At 40.1% G+C, this 19,843-nt stretch overlaps 1 protein-coding gene across 4 annotated transcripts in view; it reads left to right on the forward strand.

The window, feature by feature from the left end:
• MAPRE2 (microtubule associated protein RP/EB family member 2) overlaps window positions 1-19,843 on the forward strand; it is a 97,412-nt gene that overhangs the window by 60,773 nt on the left and 16,796 nt on the right. For all 4 annotated transcript variants that reach the window (XM_053973228.1, XM_053973211.1, XM_053973220.1 and 1 more), the window contains 2 exons: window positions 11,533-11,678; window positions 13,615-13,828. In XM_053973228.1, coding sequence (XP_053829203.1) covers window positions 11,533-11,678; window positions 13,615-13,828 — 360 coding nt within the window. The remainder of the gene's footprint in view (window positions 1-11,532; window positions 11,679-13,614; window positions 13,829-19,843) is intronic.

A 19,843-nucleotide genomic window follows, 5' to 3' on the forward strand; every position in this document is an offset into this window, starting at 1 on the left:
AGAAAAAGGCTGATGTTTCACTGTGAATATACACACCCCCAGGGAATGATTTCTTTCTGATTTCCAACTTTGATTTTTAAATTTGAAGATGTTTGGTGGAGGAGGAGTTTGTTCGTGGTGGAGGAGATCTAACTTAAATTGCTACTTCCAGACAACTAACATGCTGGGAATATCTTATGAAGGTATAATCTTATCTTATGAAGACAGTGCTCAAAGCACATGGAAGAGGAACCACATGACCAGATTTCAGCTATTTCTTGGTCCAGATGAAATGAATAAATGGGGTCTTATATTCCTATATTTGATTTTACCTATCATTCTGGGTAAATTTTCTCTCTCAGAGATGTTCCTTGAAAGATACAAGTAATCCTTTCAGGCTGATCTTCTCATAGCCTGTTCTTCAAAATTTAGAAAAACATTTTTCAGCTGCAGAAATAGAGTACCATACTTGCAGCCTTGCACAACAACCATAAAAATGAGGTTGAAGTGCAAGATGAAGTCAGTGTAAGCAGCTGATATAAACTGAACAACTAAATGCATAGACCATGGGAAATATTTTTTTAAACTGTTATTAAACTTGAAATTGAAGTGTTATCTCTAGCTGTTGTTATATTTACATGTCAGGAAGTTAGCCTAAGTATTTTATTTCGGTATATATAAAGACAGAATTCACACAGGGAGTAGCTATAGATAGATACAGATAGATACATGCATGCACACACTGAAGGAGATAGAAACATAGAAGGAAATGGACGTTTGCATCCCAAAATACCCAAAGTTTGCTATTGTTTGAAACAGGAAGCATAGTAGGCAAGTTATTGACTTGTTCCTATGTAGCTATTTAAATGCTCATAAATAGTTGAAAGGAAGCTTTTGAAGTGTGTTCTCAATCAAGTTAAATGTGTGTGGGCTTAAACAAAAAAAAACAACTAAGACATAAAAAAAGTTCACCAAAATCCTTTCTGAAAATAGGGGAGAAGTCATCTAAGGAAATATTGACTAAGCAGAATAAAATGAGTTAAAGTTATGTAAGAAGATCAGATAGAGAGACTTCAGCTGGGTGGGGCAAGGAGGGGAAAAGCATGGGAACTGTCACAAATCCACTGTCCCATTTCATTATACAGCTTCTTATACAACTTTTTCTGTAACCTACAGAAAGGATTTTGGGACACACCCCAAGGGAAGAACTGAAAAAGGGTCATCTCATTGCAGCTCTTACTCCATTCTGTATAAAATTAAATATTTTCTTCCTTTAGAATTTCCTGGATTGTATTGATTGTTCTTGCTACCTAATGCTTCTACATTCTCGTCTTTACGGGTGAAAGCTGTTAATTTGAATTTCCTCATTTGGTTTGGTAGTCAAACTTGATGCTTACACATTCTTGTTTTTACATTCATGTGCTTTACAATCCAGAAGGGGCTTTAGTGGCTCCTTATCTAAAGAAGCATTCAGCACAGTACTTCCTGTGTTCTGGAGGACTTTACTCTCTGAACTGATGAATCTAAACAGATAGATTCTTGCAGACACCAGAGCACAGTAATCTTAGTCTTAATAGGTTCTTCCCATTTGAGAATGCATAGTCCATTTCTCATGTGCAGAGCATCCATGTGTAGGGATTGAAGACAGATGGACAAGCAGGTTTAGAAATCTTTCTGCATTTAACATAGTTTACTGTGTAAACTCAAAACAATTTAATAAATGTACATATATTTTATTTAGCCTATTTCTAGCATAATTTCAAGAGAGATACTAAGGGAACAGTAGTACAAATGATGAACCAACTAGCAGGCAGAGCACCAGCAAGCATGGTATGGACTGCAGTTTGAGAATAGCCAGTCTAACTCATTCATTCTGGCATTCCTTGGCTGATGTCCCTTGAGCCATTGGCAGCTTTCATGCAGGTTAATGCTTGTTTCCATAAAATATGAACTTTTCTCTAGGACTTTAAAGGGAAGGAGTATGTGGGAAACTCTTTACAGCTATGAAGCATTTCACAGCATTAACAGGGATCTGCAGAGCTGCTGTAACTGAATTTTTATAACCTACTGTAAAATTGTATGGACATTTTCTTCTTTTTTAGAAAAAAGCATTAACATTAGTCATGCTGTTTTAAGACTATTCAGTTCTTGTTCATTTTTGTTAATAAGGAGCAATCAAAATGCCAGAAAAAGCTAAATGTGGGGCCAAAAAATATGGGAGAGGGAAAGCGGGGGGATGTTATATCTGAATTAAAAGCTCAAAGGAGTTACTTTTAGGAGGTAGGAGCAACCTAGATATGGCATATGCTTGTGTTCAGTACCTGGCTGTGAGACCTCACGGGTGCCCACATTTTGCAGCCAACCTAGCAATAATTTTTGACATTCAGAGCTTAAGCAAGAAGGAATAATGTGACATTCTGCCTTTACTAAAGGCTTTATTCAGAACATATCTGAAGCTTAATGTGACAGTAGTAACAATGACAGAAAAAGCAATCCAACCTCCTTTTCCTCATTGCTGTGGAGAAGTAGCTTTTATAACACACATACTGTAGCATTACCAGCCTGTGTCTCAATTTCCACTTAGAGGAACAGAGCAACTAGGATGAGGAGTGGCAAAGGAAGAGGTTGGCTTAGTCATAAAGTATTTGTATTCTTTGGGAGTCTTTGATGTGGGTTTTGTCTCTGCTAAGTAGGCCGAGCAAAGTGCAGTGTCCCCTGAGCTTTCTGAATGCCTGCTGTGGTAGTGAGGTGCCAAGAAAGTTAGGTTATGGATGGGTGCAGCCCTGGAGAGTCTTAATGCAGTCTGCAGCTCCTCTGATAATTTAGTTTTGACAACTGAACAGGGAAAATCTCTCCAAGCATCTCAATACAATTCTTTTTGCTTTAGACATGTGTCATATTGTCAGTTTTTGGACTCTGGGTTTGATTTCTTGCAAAATTGTTTTATGTGAACATGAAATTTATAAACCATGGTTTTAATAGAAGGCACAGTGCATTCCCTTTAGATTGGCTTTAGAGAGAGCATTTAATTTGATACATCAATGAAATATAATAGAGAACAATTGAGAGGATGTAATGTCGTAGTAATATGCAACACCCATAGGTTTGGGGAACAGGACTTTCATATGAAGTATGACATCAGTTGTTTCTTAGGAGTCATGCTATTTTTTTAAGGAAAACACAGTGATTTCTTAGAAAGAATTCTGACTAAGCAGCTTATAACTGAATTTTCTTTAGTAAGGCTGTTTTTCATCTCTAAGGAATACCAAGTGTATGTGTTGCTGGGCTTTTCATGACTGTTAGAGTGTTACATGAGAGCATATTCAAAATAAGAGTCAGGCAGGAGATTATAGAAAGCTTGCATATGAATTAAAAAGAAACACCACAATGTCTAAAAGCTATACAACGTCAAGGAAATGGTAAATGGATAGAAAGGAAAATGTGGCCTGGAGCAAGGTATAATTTTTAACTTAGCTAGACTTCTGTGATTCTATGAGATTAAGGAGATACAGACTCTCCCCACTTTGTGTATTTGAAAATTCTCAGTAGAATTATAAACTTGCAAATTGTCAGGCCCCCAGTGCATACAGACCTGTCTTTGAGGATTTGTATGCAAGGATCAAGGATTGAATGCAGGGTTGTTTTTTTCCTTGGTTTTAATAAATGGCCTTATTATAAAGAAAGCATGTGGTTTGGCATTTTCAAATTTTAGACTGTGATGCTTTCTCTACAGCTGCCCTGGGTGCTGCCAGAGGGAATTTCTCATGTGGTGACTTCTGTCCTGTATGTCAGTTGGAGTTCCTGCTGTGGAAATATGCAGTCCCTTTAAATATACGTTTTGTTGGCACTCTGCCGCCCTGGTGTCGGAGGAGAGCAGGCAGTGTGACTGCAGGACAGATGTCACCCTTTGTTTGACTTTGTGTCACCTCTCTGGCTCGGAATTTGGAGGAAAACGTCACCGCAGCCTCTGTGGGCTGTTGTCCCTTGCGACTGGTGCTGTGCAAGGGAGGAGGATCGTTGCTGGCTTGTGGAGGGTGCCCATGGTGTTCTGCTTCCAGGGACGCAGTACTGCGCCCCAGCCCCTCGGCAGGGCAGTGCCTGTTTGCAAGGCAGCCATCATCTCCAGCCCCTGAGCCTCAGGACCCTGGGCAGCAGCAGGGAGAAGCACACTGCCTCCTGAAACAGCAGTGCTCCAAGGGAGCCGGCCCCTCTCCTCTCCACCACACCAGAGGAGGGCTGAGGGGGCTGGAGAAGAAGGGTGTTGGCCAGACACAGAAATGGTGAGCAGGGCTATTTTTTCTGAAAGTCAGTTGTGTAAATATACACACAAACGTGGTTTATTCTGCAGGTTAGCTGTGTAGGATTTGTGTTTCCATGTCTCAGAAGGTGTATTTTGCTCACTGCCTATTACTTCCTACACGCTTATTACTAAAATCTGCCTAATAGGGCCCTGTTGGAGCATTTGGTGCCAGCATTTCTCTGCAGCCCAGAGCGCCTGAGAAGCCAAAGTGTGTTTCCACGTTGGTGGTTTTGGTTTTTTCCCGGTTGGCAGCCTTGCAGAGGTTGGGTCTCTAGCACAACTTGGGAACATGATTAAAACATGGCTTGCTCCCATTTGCACTGTGTAACTGAGGCATGTTTCAAGGAACTGGCATGTTGTCCTGAGGTCGTGCAACACAGAGCATACTCAGTGTCAATGACTCTCTGATGTCTTCCATATGATATTTAGGATTAGAGGGATACAATGAATGTTAATGATTGGATTTAAATCATTTCCAAAACTTTCTGAGGGACCTTGCAAAGCAGCATCATGAGATTCCCAGCCAATAATTTATTTTTTTAAAATGTCACTCATTAAGAATTCAGGAGGAATAGAACTTGAACAAGGTTTTTACTTTTTAAAAGTAATTATTTAATTACTCATAGCACTCACTTGCAGTCAGCTGCTTGATTTCCCTCTGGTTTAAAGAGCTTGTTAGATTTTATGTGCTACTTTCTTTAGGCATGATGAGTTATGCAGCTATTTTAAGTTAAATGGGAACTGTGTTTTCTGAAATTGTTCTGATCTTCCTGTTTAAAAATTAATAAATTCCAAAATAAATTATTGCCAAAAATTTGAGTATTAAAAACTCTGCTGTGTATAATTTATGAGCAGCTTAATGATTTACATATTTAGAGAAAAAGAGAGTACAAGTTAACACAGGGGAAACCTCCCTCCAATATCCATTATTTAAAATGATCACTGGATATTCTGGATTACGTCACACACGTGCCCTACCTGTGTGGAACAGGACTTTTGGAAGCAGATGTTATTTAGGTGCACGTGCTCTCAGGTGCTGTTGGTAAGACTGGTAGGAGGTACATAGTTCTTTTAGGCTGTTTCCTGTGGTGGCAGCACTGCTTTTTCGAGCTCCCATCTGTGTGCAGGGACTCATCCTGCCCTCTTTGAGGCAGCTGTGCTCATGCAACTGTGAGCAGGAGGACAGGGCTGCACTCTAATGTGCATCACTTTTAGGGCTTTTTAAGTGTGTCCCAGGACTGTTGCTGGGGAGGGTGAAGCTAGACCAGGGTGGCTTCACTGATGCACAGCCCCATAAAAGCTTGCTTCTCTACAGCTAAGTAGGTGGTAAATTGACATATTCTTGAACATTCACTGGCAAACAGGCTGAAACTTCTTAAATTGTAGTGAAGGTGGTGGGACTGGGAGAGGGAGTGTGGGGGGGAGGGTGTTAACTGGAGAAATAAAATTATGTTGACCACATACTAGGTCATACAGATGTTGCTGGAAATGCAAATAGGAATTTGAAAACTGTGGTCTCTCCAGTGGAACGCTCAAGATAAAGCGTTCTATTTCTTAAATGTGTGGCTGTATGTAACACAACATTATGCTCACAGATATGGAGTCATAGAATGATTTCTATTGGAAAAAACTGTAACAATCATGGAGTCCAACTGCCAAGTCCACCACTAAACCATGTCGCTAAGAGCCATAACTACATGACTTTTAAATACCTCCAAGGGATGGTGAGTCCACCACTTCCCTGGGTAGCCCATTCCAATGCTTGACAACCGTCTCTGGGAAGAAATTTTTTCTTATAGCAAATCTAAACCTCCCCTGCCACAACTTGAGGCTGTTTCCTTTTGTTCTGTTGCTTGTTGCATGGGAGAAGAGACTGACCCCCACCTGGCTACAGCCTCCTTTCGGGTAGTTGTAGACAGTGAGAAGGTTCCTCCACAAGCTTGATTTTCTCCGGGCTAAATAACCCCAGCTCCAGCAGCTGCTCCTCTTAAGAGTTGTTCTCCAGACCCCCCAGTTTAATTTTTATAACAACCTTTGAATTGCATAACAGAACACCCATATTTGAAATCCAAATGAAAATGTATACTCTGATACATGAGTTGAAAAGCTGCTGCTGTGTGCTTGCCTAAACATCACTGCTGAGGGAGCAATTCCAGAAAGCCTAAGGTAAAAGCCAGCCCTAAGTGCTGCTGTACTGTAAACAATGATTGCTGGCATTTGTGGGTTTTTCTCTCCCTTTCTTACCAAAACTATTAAGTCACACGTGCTCCTTGCAAGTCACTGCTTTTTTTTTTTTTTTTTTCTTTTTTTGATTGTGCTGTCATCCCAGCAACAGAAATATGGGGTGTGTGCAACTTTCCATCAGTGTAAGCAACCACTGTGAACTGAAGTACTGATGACTAATTCATACACAAATCATCCTGTATTTTCCAAATGCATGATCAGGTGGTTGTTGCTTTGGAGAGAATGAATAATTTGAAGGAGTTTGTATCTAATATGACTGGATATGTGTTTTTGTATTATCTAAATATTTCATTAAAGCAAACAAACTAATTTTGTTACAAAAGAAGGTGCAGTCAGCCTTTTTCACAAATGGAATTTTTCAAAAACTGAGTGTGTGAAAATCAAACTGAGTCCTGGTTAAAAGGTTTAAACTTGATTTCTTTGCAGTTTTACAACAAAGCTAATACTAAACATTTATCCCAAATTTCTAGTGTAGAACTTAGCTCTGTTTGCTGTGGTTTGGGTATCAGAATTAAAAGAAATGAGCCCCACCCCTGCCCCAGCAAGGCCCTGTCTTTTCATGGGCCCTTTGTTTTCCGTGTTGGCTGGTGTGGTTTTATGTGGTTTTCTGGGATCTTGCTCCCACACACTGCAGGGATTTAGGGAGGAGCAGTGAGGAACACTCTTTTGACATTAGATTTGAAGGATTGATCTAATTTGTGTAGGGCACACACATAGTGGCTTATATTTATACCTGCTTATATTCATAGTGTTTCTACTAAATATTTTATTAGTATAGTAAGTTCTAACTATAGTATATTAAAAGCAGTTAGTTTGGAAATAAAGTTTTCCTTTTAATTTATAAATATATAAACATCAATGCTAAAGAAAACCAAGCATCTAATCTTGGTTTCAGATCTCTAATCTGAAATCCAGGAAGTTTACTGAGTGCTAAAAACTGGTTGCAAACAGGATTCTCTTGTCTTCATTGTTACCTCTTTTTATTTCCTTTTGATTTAAATAGTGAGGAACAGAAGTATTTTTGATAATAAAGAAAATACTTCTTTGCATTTGTGGATTCATCAGCCTCCAGATCGTGAAGGAGAGGAATAAACTGAAAATCTCTAATGATGCAGAGAGCATATGCTTCAGAGCAAGCTAAGTCAGCATGGACAGTCTGGGGAAAGAAACATAGGAGCAGGGAAGAAGACATACAGGACAAAAGCTAAAATTAGTTCAGCATTGCTTACTGCAAGGGACTAGTGAAAGATTGTCTACAACTCTGAAAATGCTGTAAGATACCCAGTTTTTATAAATTTGGTAGTAATTGTCTGCTTTACCACTCCTTTACTCTGTGGCAAAATTCTTGAATTTTAATAGTTTTAAACAACCACCTTTTCAATTCTGAGTTTGTTCTCTTGTGTCTGAATTCTGCCCTGGTATCTCTTCCCTCCTCTGGCAGCTGCTTGTCCAGCCTGGTGGATGCAATGCCCTCCTTCCACTTGCTGCCCGCTCTGCCCCAAGCCTGGGATGCCCAGGAAACACCTGCAAAGCCCTGATGCTGCTGGGTTCTTTCTGCTCACTAATGGGGCTAAAAATAGCAACTGCTGGGGGTGATTTCAGCACAGCCACGTTTGCAGGCTCATTTCAGAGTCTGGCCTGTGAATATGTTCTGTAACTAATGGCTGCATCAATATTCTAGATCAAAACACAAAAGGATTTTTAGCCAGTGATTCTAAATTGCTTGTTAGCTAATAAAGGATTAGAGGTTTTTAACATTGATCCCTCTTCTGCAGTGCCACCAGCTGTACTTTTCATCTTTCATTTTAGTAGATGTCAAATTATTTCTTTTTTTGTGTGTGTATGTGCATATTTATGCATATAGAAATTTTTCAATCAGAAAGATAGATTTATTGTGAGAGTTATTCTGGCAGTGTGTTTTCAACTTCTCTGTACACATTTGATAAGATTTAGGTTTGGGGGTTTTTTGGGTTATTTTTTTCGGGGTGTGGGGGGGGTTGTTGGGGTTTTGGTGTTTTGGGGTTTTTTTTTCCCCCAGAAAACGTGGGGAAGTTTTTTTAATACTGAATAAAACACAGTAGCATAAAAATTCTTTTGTTTGTGTAAATTATGCAAGAGGGATGTCAGAAGCCATAATGTCATTATCTCTACTGTCGTATTCTTTGTATTCCATTAAAAATGTTCCTTTCTCATGCATCTGCATTGAAACATCAGTTGTGAAGTACATTGGATAGGCCTAAAGTGCTGTCCCATATGCAGAGGACCACACAGATATGCTGTGGCTGTAAGGTAAAGGCATTGCAGTCTCACATCACTGAAGTGGGGTTCCCCTTTCTGCTGCCTTCAGGAAGTCTCAGCCACGGGCAGTGTAGACAGTAGCGTCCCCATTCTGTTGCACTGGTGTTTCCCATTTAAATGTAATCTGACAGCTACAAGCTTTAGGGGATAAAATTTTAAATTATAAATAAACACCTATATAATATTAAATACATTCATAACCTCAATGTCCAAAATCAGGTAGTCCCAGTTAGACTGTAATGATATTTTTACTTTCTCCTATTGGTGTGGTAGGCAGGTCTCTGGCTTTTTGGAGCCTGGAGGAATTTCCTCTTTGTAGTTCAGTGTTTAGTTCAATCCATGTTTGTTTGTTGCCTCTGTACTTGAGGAAGGAGTATTTTAATGAACTGTATTTGCCAGTGCAATAAAATCCTCCTGTTGGGGAGACGGCCCAGCAGCCGCTCCAGTGTCAGAGAACAGCTCTGTGCTGCCATGTGGATGCAGTCCAGTGTTTTCTGCCCTCCAGTGTTGTGCAGACCCAGGACCACCTCCTGGCTGGCAAAGGTACAGAAACAACTGCCAGCAGAGAAAACACAAGGAAATACCCTAACTAGAGAGAGACTATCTAAAGGCATGCAGAAGGAATTTGCATTACCAGCAGAAGGAGAAAAATCTCATGTGAACACTTTGGGCTTCTAGTTTTCTAAAAGGATCTAGATGAAAGGTTGTGCAGTGCATTTTTAGGGCCTCCAGGCAATTACTTAGATATCAGAGTAAAGCTTATAATTGGGGTATGGGGAGGATGAAAGGACAGAGTTAGGAACAAATTCAATTTATAACATTAAATGATTGCATAATAATCTTTTTGCATTAAATTAAACAATAATAAGTGTACTCAAGCTATGCATTATCTGTATATCTATGCTTTTAACTGTAATGTATTTTTTCCATTGCCATGTATTTACAAATTCTCTTGCTAAAGATGAGTTTTGAATAAATAATTGTGTTTATAAAGTTTTCTGCAAGAAGATGCAAATTTGTCATCTGATGCTTGTAACTTGCCAGAAGGCACCTTTCCCTATAGGGAATATTTTACTTTGATTCCTAATCATATCAAGACCATTGCAAACAGCCAAGCACAAGGTGTCCTTGGAAAAATGAGGTTTTAATAACCATTTTCCCCACAAAGCTAGGCAATGTGAACAGATTCTTTTTTTAAATGGCAGTGGTTTTCAGCACTAAAGCTGGATTTTGGTAAGTCCCTTGGCAAAATTTGTGTTGGTATTTCAGAGAACATTTTTGAACTCTTCTCTTAAACTCTTCTTCTGTTTGGGAAGCGATGATCTCGGTAACCCTTCGTATGATGGCTGACTGGATACAGAGAATGAGAACCATCTCATGCACAAAGTTGGTCATGTCAAAACATATGCATACCCATGGAGAAAAATCACTTTAAGTTCAAGTTATTGTTGACTCTCCTGTAAAATGGACAAGCCAGGTGTCTGCTTTGTTACTTTGGTTTCTCTGCGAACACTCAGAAATATTTGTGATAACTAATCATTGTTGATAGTGGGCTGAACTGTTAGGTGAGATCTGGACACTTCTTTGTCAAAAGTGATGTGCACTAAAAGCACAGCAGTCTATTTTGTGGAAGTGAAATTGAACTTGTCAGGAGTAATTGGGCAATCACTTCCCTGCCCTGATGCTCAAGCACAGGGACTGAACCCTCTACAGTGCCATGTGGACGTCACTGAATCTTTGCTGAGTATAAAGTATTTTGCAGAAAAATCTTCTAAAGAAGAAAGAGAATTGCTTTTCCTCTGATTTACTTAAACATTTTCATCTTGATTTCTAAACACTTGAGTGTGCCAGCAGTGAAGGTTTTGCAAATGACAGTGGCATGATGCTGTAGGAGGAAGCTCCCTGCATACAAGAAATGCTGTCTCTGTTATCTATCCTCAGGATGCTGGTTAGAAATTTTTCCATATACTTCCTTCTTTGTTCTGGATTAGTTATACACACACATCCCTACTGTCTATGTAAGTTCAGAGAGCTCTCAAAATTGAACTTAGGAACCTGGCTGAGAGAGAACTAAAGCTGTTTGCCCAGCTTTGAAAGCCATGGGCGGACTACACTAAAGTCTGCTCATTTAAATGCTTTTCTCAAGAAATGAAAATTACTAAGGATGTTCATTGCAGAGGGGTGGGACCTGACTAGTGTGTTTTAACAAGCTGGAGCCTTGCAATTAATTTTTTTTTAATCATGGCTTGATATAATCTTAAATAATTGCATTGGACTCACTTGGCATTTAGGTACAAGGGCCAGAAGAAAGATGATCCTGGCCTGTGTGAATTCAGGAGACTGTGGGGATTGAGGAAGCTTATTAAGAGATTTTCATTTTCACTGTTATCTTCTCATTGTATGGACAGTCCTGCTGTGTATAGGGACTCCAAGAACATCCATTTCACTTTGCATTAGTCGAGGTGATTCCTCAGATGCTGCACAGCAGCGCATCGTGCATCCAGATTGAGTGGAAAAGAACCACTTGAGTGTGTCACTGCTCAATGTACATTAGATAAGCAGGTCTTGGGTGCATAGTGTTAGGCTGAATTACAGCAGGGACCTATTCAGCACTGTTGCTTTCTGCTCATGCTTTCTGCTAATGACATTAAACACCATTTGGTCTTAGCTGGGTGCATCTGGATTAACGTCAACGCATTCTCTTGTTATAGGAGCAGCTTACTGCCAGTTCATGGACATGTTGTTCCCAGGGTGCATTAGCTTGAAGAAAGTAAAGTTTCAAGCAAAGTTGGAGCATGAGTACATTCACAACTTCAAACTTCTGCAGGCATCATTTAAAAGAATGAATGTGGATAAGGTAGGAATTCTGTATTTGTATTTCGATCGCTGCATGTTTCAAAAGTTACATAAATTGTGTAAAATTAATAAATAGGGAAAACAAGCTCCAAAATGTACTTTTGAAAATGTACTTTTTCAACTTTTGGATGGAGAACTAGAATTGCAAGTAGATGTTCTTGACCTTTCATCATCTGAAAAGGGTATTTGGGCGTGAAGGAAGAAGTTTGGCATTTGGCTCCATTTAGGTACAAATTGAAAATTGAGTCCACATGTCTGCTGAGGACTTGTGCCGTCTAACTCATTATATCTTAATACCAGAGACCCTTTGATAAAACTCCATGTGTTGGAAATTCCTTGTCATCAGTGAATCTTCATTTTTTGATAAGTCAAATTATTGGTGACCTGAATTTCCAACAAAACATGTTTGAAAATATGCTGTTCTTATAAGTATTCCTTTTTTTTTTTTTTCTTTTGTCCAAGGCAGGGTTTGAGGAATTTAAATTATTCAAAAGCTGGAATAATTTACCTGGTGATTTAATAGATGGGTAGCACATGTGATCTTGTAAAGTTAAGAAGGGAAACCTCTGAGAAAATGCTTGTTCAGCCTTAAGGTATTTGGTTTATGCTTGAATGTAAGAGTTTGACAGACTCACCAATATAAATTACTGTGTGGATAAAAACGAATAATGGAAGTTACGTTATCTTACTTAGTTTTACACTGATGCACTACCTGTTTACCCTTTTAAGGTTCTGCCCTGGCTTTTAGTATTGCCTTATTCTGCAATTTAAACAGTCGTAACACAGGGTCCCTTAAGACTTCTATGAATAACTGGAAAACCCTCATTGTTTCATGAAATGTTATGGATACTTCTTTTTACAGTGTGACTTCCTAGTGAAACATTGGGAAGTCTAATGTAGTAAATTTTCCTGTAGAGAGCAAATTTATCATGTCTTTTTAATGTAGAGTTGAGGCACAAATGGAACAACCTGAAAACACATGCAGAATGCAATGTCAATTCTTGCAGAAACATCATAGATTTATAAAATGCTGTACAGTTGGCTTAATTCTGAAGAAGAAAATGAAAACCCTTTTCCAGCTGAAAATTCATAACATTCAAGAGGCATTAAGGTCCACCTAACCTGGCTGTTTAATCAGCTGCATGAATTAAGCAAAGCAGGGCAGCAGAACTCTTCTGCAGCTGTAGTCCCTGTCTGCCCACAGTGTCTGGAAGCCTTGAGTACTGTGATATTGGCTGAAGACACCTTTTAGACGTTTCACATCTGTGAAAAATTTCTAAGTTATGGATATGGAGACATCCTCCTAGCCTTTGTTTTACTAGAACTTTATAAGGCATTTAAGTCAACTTCTGCATGTCCACAAACTGTTCTATGTATAGCTATATGTGGAACAGAAAAAAATTACAAGGTTAAAACCTCAGGCTTGGTTCATATGATGACCATGTGCTGCCAAAATGTAGGTTGGTTTGAACTTTAGCATGTCTTGGAAAAGCTGCTGGGTTTTGTAGTTCAAACAGTAGGACACAGAGAAAGAAACATCTGTCTGGAGTTTTGAAGACTTGTTTGTTTGTAGTACATCAAACTGTACCATGTCCATTAGAACCAGAAACCCCTAGTTGGCTGAATATAGCGTTACTCCCAGAACAGTGTCATTCATCATGGGATGTACCCATGGATGTAAGGGAGTACCTCTGTGGAAGCATAGCTATAAAGGCTTACATACACCCACTGTATCACTACTTCAAAGGCTGGGCCTCATTGGGTTTTCATTTTTTAAGAGCATTTGCAAATTGACCCTTTCTTTTAGGAACAAAACAATGGCAGAGGTTTATTTGTTGATGCAGTTAGTAGGTTTTTTTCGAATAAGTGTGTGTATGTAATTTTTATATTTAAAAATGGCAGTGACATAATATTGGATGTTAATATCTACCTTTTAGGTAATTCCTGTGGAAAAACTGGTCAAAGGGCGCTTCCAAGACAACTTAGATTTCATTCAATGGTTTAAGAAATTCTTTGATGCTAACTATGATGGGAAGGAATATGATCCTGTGGAAGCTCGACAAGGCCAAGATGCTCTTCCTCCACCAGATCCTGGTGAACAGATCTTTAACCTGCCCAAAAAGTCTCACCATGCAAACTCTCCAACTGCAGGTATTTTGCCTCTTAAAAGAATTCCATTTCTGTCTCTGAAGACAATTATAAACTGTGGTCCACTCTACTTAAATACTAGTTAAGAATTATTTCCGTGGGTGGTTGTGCCATTCTTTTTACCTTATCATAGGCTTAGCATCTTGAGACAGCAGAAAGTTAACATCTTGTGTGCTCTAATTTGGCCCAGCCCTACTGAGCATAGGATCTCCTCCACTGAACCCTCTCCATGTAAATGACATGGACTCTGGTAATGTCTGGTGGTGGAGACAAAGACTTTTAACCATCCTGTTGCTGAATGTGGTGTGTGCAAGTGTATTCAAGAACATTAAATGAAGTGTGTTCCTCTTTCACACATCCACCTTTATAGGAAGATGCTTGCACAGGCTGATTTATTTTTTAATTTTTATGGTATGTAAAATGTTTCCAAATCTTAAGGGCTGACCAGAAGAACAAAAATTAAGTTATTTTTGGTTTTATGTGTGCTTATTGTTTGGGTATACTAGTCCTCCTGACAGAAAAACATATAGGTTTTGCTCTTTAACAAAGATACTTCGGTCTTCTAATTTTTTATTTTGTGCTTTTGTTGGGTTTTGCTAGGATAGAGATGACGCTTCAGAGGAGATTGGTGCTAAATTTTGAATTTAAAACCAAAACAGTGTTGATAAGGCATGGATGTTTTAATTATTGCTAATCGGTGCTTACACAGAGTCCAGGTTTTTTCAGTTTCTCACATTGCCTTGCCAACAAGCAGGCTGGGGGTGCCCAGGAAATTCGGAGGGGACACAGCCAGGACAGCTGACCCCAATCGACTGCACAGATAATCCATACCACATGGCATTGTGCTTAGCCAGAAAAGCTGGGAGGGAATAAGGAGAAGGGTGGGGAGGAATGTTGAGAGTTACAGCATTTGTCTTGCCAAATCGCCATTGTGGGTGATGGAGTCTGGCTTTCCTGGAGATAGGTTAATTCCTGCCTGCCCATGGGAAGTGGTGAATGAATTGTTTGCATGGCTTTTGTTTTACCTATTAAACTGTCTTTATCTCAACCCATGAATTGTCTCACTTTCTCCTTCTGAGTTTCTCCCCATCTCACTGCAGGGGACAGTGAGCAATCAGCTGTGGGGGCTCAGCTGTCTCCTGGGGTTAAACCACAGCAGTGTTTCTGGAACAGGCCAAAGGACTAAACCTGATCTTTGGTGTTTATGTAATCTAGGTATGACTAGTCACTAAGCAGATGATGTTTTTGTTAACTGAGAATTAAGTGAACAGGAGAGCAGCTAAGAAAAAGAAATAGTCACTAAAAAAGTATTACTGGACATAAGCTTGTGCATATGGAAATACACATGCACACACACCTAATTCCTTTATTGGTTTGTCCTGGGTTTATGCTAACTCATTCCTCAAATAAGGATTAATATTTAGTTGATTTTAAATCTGTGACCTGTCCTCACATGGACTCAGATATGCACCAGTACTCACAAAAGCAGGGGCAGGTGTGAAGTATGAAGCACTCTCACTTTTAGGCCATCTTGTGCTCTGGAATCCTACCCAGATTTCAGTGTTCTGCTCCGATCACGTCTGACGTCAAAGTGGAGCATACTTGGCCAGCTGCCTTCAGCTCATTAGTGCTTCCAGGAAATAGGGCACCTAATAGCAGGCCAGTGCTACTCTGAGCTTCTAAAGCTTGTTTACACCTTTATGTTGCACTATCTTATGCCTGAACTTCTGAATTTCAGGGTCTGGCACGTTCCAATTTCCCATGTGATGTCTTGCACTCCCTTTGGAAACAGAAGGCCCCAGTGCTAATGTCAAGACGTTGTCCAATTCAGAAATTGGAAATGACACTTTTATTAAACACAGACTTTACTGTGCTTGTTAGTTCTTTTTACAGATGGTCTGTTCTTCCCAAAGTCACAAGTATGTCATCCAAATTAAAGCTGTGCAGGTGACAATCCTACAGAGCTTGAGTAGCTACTGGAGTGGAACCAGCCAGCTGATCTGGAGGATAATGCAGTAATGTCATGTTGTGTTGTTGGTTGTATGAAGAGTATGTCCTGTGCCTTCCCAGCCTTTGTATGGAATTGTACAACTGAGATAGTGTGATGTGTCTTGATAAGATCCTGTGGCTGTGAGAGTTAGCTTTTTCATGGAAAACATCCTTTATTATTAACTTAAATATTGTCCAGAAGTATGACAGGCTGGACACTAGTTTAATTTCTGAGGTGAGGATGGTGGGGTATGGATATTACATGATGCTGTGTGAAATGAGAGTTCCAGCTTTTCTTGCTGCTTGCATTTCAGAACAGAACTAATTCAGTTAGGTGTCAGTCATTCCATGGGTTTACTGAATTCTGGGTGAGCACATTTTCGTGGCACTGATGCATGGTGCCTTTGTGCCTCACCTCACCCCATGACAGAACCTGCATGTTGACAGGAATGGGAGCCTTTACTGATGCTCTGGGAGGAGTTCTGTATGCATCTGCAAACTTGTGAGTGCCTCATCTCCTTGTGTGTGCTGTTTGGGAGTAAATTGGGATGATGCAGGAACAAGTTCCGGGCAGCTGGGAAATTACCATGAAAGATGTGTTTCTGTATTCATTAAGCTGCAGTAGGAACCATAATATAAACCCCAGGATATTGTTGGCCTTCTGGGCTGCAAGTGCACATTGCTGGCTCATGCTAAGTTTCTCATCAGCCAACACCCCCAAGTTCTTCTCAAGGCTGCTCTCAATCCGTTCTCCACCCAGCCTGTATTTGTGCTTGGGATTGCCCTGACCCAGGTGCAGTACCTTGCACTTGGCCATGTTGAACTTCATGAGGTTTGCACAGACCCACCTCTCAGGCCTGTCAAGGTCCCTTTGGATGGGATCCCTTCTCTCCAGCACATGATCACACCACACAGCTGGGTGCTGTTATTAATTTGTGTGATTTGCTTCACCTTAACAGTGGAGCTTTGAAGTTCTAGTACTGCCTTGTCAGTTCATTAAGAAAACAAAACTAAGCACTCATAAGAAAAAATAAAGAACCCAGAAGATCTTTCAGCATAATCCAAAAGTTTTTAAACACCATGCAGTGGAAATACCTAAATGTACATATCTATTGTTTGGTGTCAGGAGCAAGCAGATACATGGGTGCACATTCGTATTTGGAGGTTTGGCAGGCTTTAAAATATGCCTCTTCAAAATTGATTAGATATATGTATTTCTAAAGGAATAATTTACTTTAGCTACTGGCAGTTTCATATGCATTTCAGGTGATTCCTTTTGCTCCGTGGAGTAACTCTTCCAGTGCCCTTTGACAGAGTTTTGGGCTTGAGTGATTTAGGAGATGATGACTATTTATAACTGCTTTGTAACACTGTTCTAACAATTTTCAGAGGTAGACTAAGATGTATGTCCTTGAGTTAACAAACTGTCAGATCCTTAAATGCTGCTCTGAAAACTTACCCAGAAAGGTACTGGCATGAATTGAAATTATTTTGATATATTAATCAGACTCTAAAGTTTGATGAGATGCTTGTTATCAGGTAGCTGCTTCCTGTACCTGTAAATGGATATTAACCCGTATTTCTATAAATGCAGAGTGTGGTCTTTATTTAACTTGAAAAATAAACACTTTTAGAACAACCCAAAACTTGAGAAGTCTAAAAATGCACTGGTTTTTGTGTTATTGGTGAGCAGGCCAGCAGCCATAGCCCTTCCCATTCCAAAGGTGATCCTACTGGGGAGTCAGTGCAGGTCAAGGATAATGCAGCTTGGAAATGGAAGCATAAATAGGTCCCTACAACTAATCTGCTGTGCCACCCTCGCTGCCTTGTCCCTTCCTTCAGAGCCAGAGCCGATTTGTGGCCGAGCTGATGGTGGTGCCGTGGGTGGATGGATTTGGTAGCATGCCACAGTGTTTCTAGAAGCAGTAGGAGCAGCAAGGTTTCACCAGGTGAATGCAGCTCCCAGGTGGGGAAATGAGGGTCTTTTCCTCCTTCAAGGAGCAGCACAAACCACCGCTGTAGGTTCTTGGCAGCAGCACCACAGCTGCTTTTAGAGCTGATGCCATCTGCCAACCCTGAGCCGACTTTCAATCTTCCACAGCCTCCTCTCTTCTCTAATGCAGTGGTAAACAGCCTACAGATGTAGAGTCAAAATTGTGGTACAGGATTAAAATATTAGGGCACTGTTGTTTGTGCCAGTTCTAATGCTCCCTGCGGGAAATAGCAGAAAAGGCTTCATCTGATCAAAATTGAAAATAGTGATCGGGTTGTCAGGATTTTAGCTTAGTGTCTTATGTAAGTATTCCTGTATGTCAGAGCAAATCTCCATGGAGCACTCTCTAGTGTATGGGTGGGGGGTGTCAAAAATACACGGGTATAAGACAGCTTAATAAAATTAATTATTTACATGTAAGCTAAAAATGTGAGAGGTTCTTAGATCTGAAGGCTGTTAGATTTTTTTTTAGTTTGAAATATTCAGTGAGAGCAGGATGACTAAAGCAGAGCTGGAAAATACTGGAGGATCACATGAGGGCTAAAAATACTCACGCTATGACAGGGAAAATAACCAGGGCAGAATGAACTGTTTGTGCATGAATGCATTATATATAATGTGCCATCGAAAAGCCAATTGCACAAGAGAAATACTGATTTTCTGTAGGGAAACAGTATATCCTGCTGTGACAGATGTGCTGCAAATTAATTTTGAGGGATAAAAATACTCAGTGAGTCTGGTCTTTATTTTAGCAGCTAGTGATACAATTAGGACCCCTGGGAGACTAGAGAACTCCTAATGCTTTTTTTTTCCACCAAGACTTGCTACCTTTTTCCCCAGTGGCAGGCAGTAGCTGTTGGCAATGGCAATTTTTGCTCACAGTGGTGCAGTGCTCCAGGACAGCGTGGCAGAGCTAGAGATGGAAAAAGCTGCAGGGTGACAAACTGAGAGTGTTTTCATCCCTAGTTCATACAAGGCCAAGGAATTGTACTAACCGAGGGGAACAGCATGTGCAGTGACAGCGCCGGCCTGGGAGGTAAAGTGGCTCAGCTGTAACACAGACACATCTCCCCTGCCAGCATGAGGAGAATTTAATTTTTAAATCCACTGGGCTCAAGAATTTAGACCAGGAGGCAACGTGCTTGCAGTGCACGAGCCAGGGCCTTTTTTCAAGAGAGATGATTGTGTTTGGAAAAGCAGTGGTGAAAATGGCTATCTTAACTTTCAGTGTACCGTGGGTGTGGTTTCAGTGTCTGTGTTGCACAAATGTTTGCACATTCTTTCATTTTCCAACATGCATTTCTTTGCAGTTTTTTTTCAGATTTTCCTTTTGAGACTTTCTCCTTAGAGCTAACCAGACAGTGAGATTTTAGAAAACACAGGTTTTTAAGAGCATTTGAAATTTTAAATTTTGTTCTTCTGTTAAGCCTGTGGAATTGTTCCATCCATTGCATACTTAAAAATATTTCTAGAGCAAATAGAGGTTCCAGTTGAGAAGAAACTGAATTCAGTCATTGATTATTTTAAATAATAAATAAATATTGGTTCTTTTAAATCTAGAGTAGTCTTCTTTTCTATGGGGGAAAGGCTTTGGTTAGTTTTGGTTTGGTTAGTTCCCTTCTATCAAATCTTGTATTAAAGACAAATTAAGGCAGTCATGCCATCAGTAAAACTTTTTCATTTGACGAGTGGCCTCCACTGGATTTTCTTACTTGGATAGCTCTCTTGAAATTGTGAAAGTTTCAAGTACTCATACACACTTCTCTTTGCCAGCTGTCTGGCAGAGAGGATGAATGCTGAGCTCACCAGGCTGTACTGGACCAGCAGCAGTGAAAGTTCGAGGAGCTGAGAGGACAGAAGGGTCCTGCCAGCCAGAGGAAGGCAGTGCCACAAAATAATTAGGACAACTGCACTGCAGCATGTTGGGATTTGGAAAATCAAGTCAGATTTTGTCTGAGGTCATTTAATTCCCATTAAGTATCATTTGTCATCGCTTATTTCATTCAGTGTCCCTAAATTGAGCATTTTCTTGTGTC

Source organism: Vidua macroura, chromosome 1, assembly GCF_024509145.1.
Source record: "Vidua macroura isolate BioBank_ID:100142 chromosome 1, ASM2450914v1, whole genome shotgun sequence".
Lineage (NCBI taxonomy): Eukaryota > Metazoa > Chordata > Aves > Passeriformes > Viduidae > Vidua > Vidua macroura.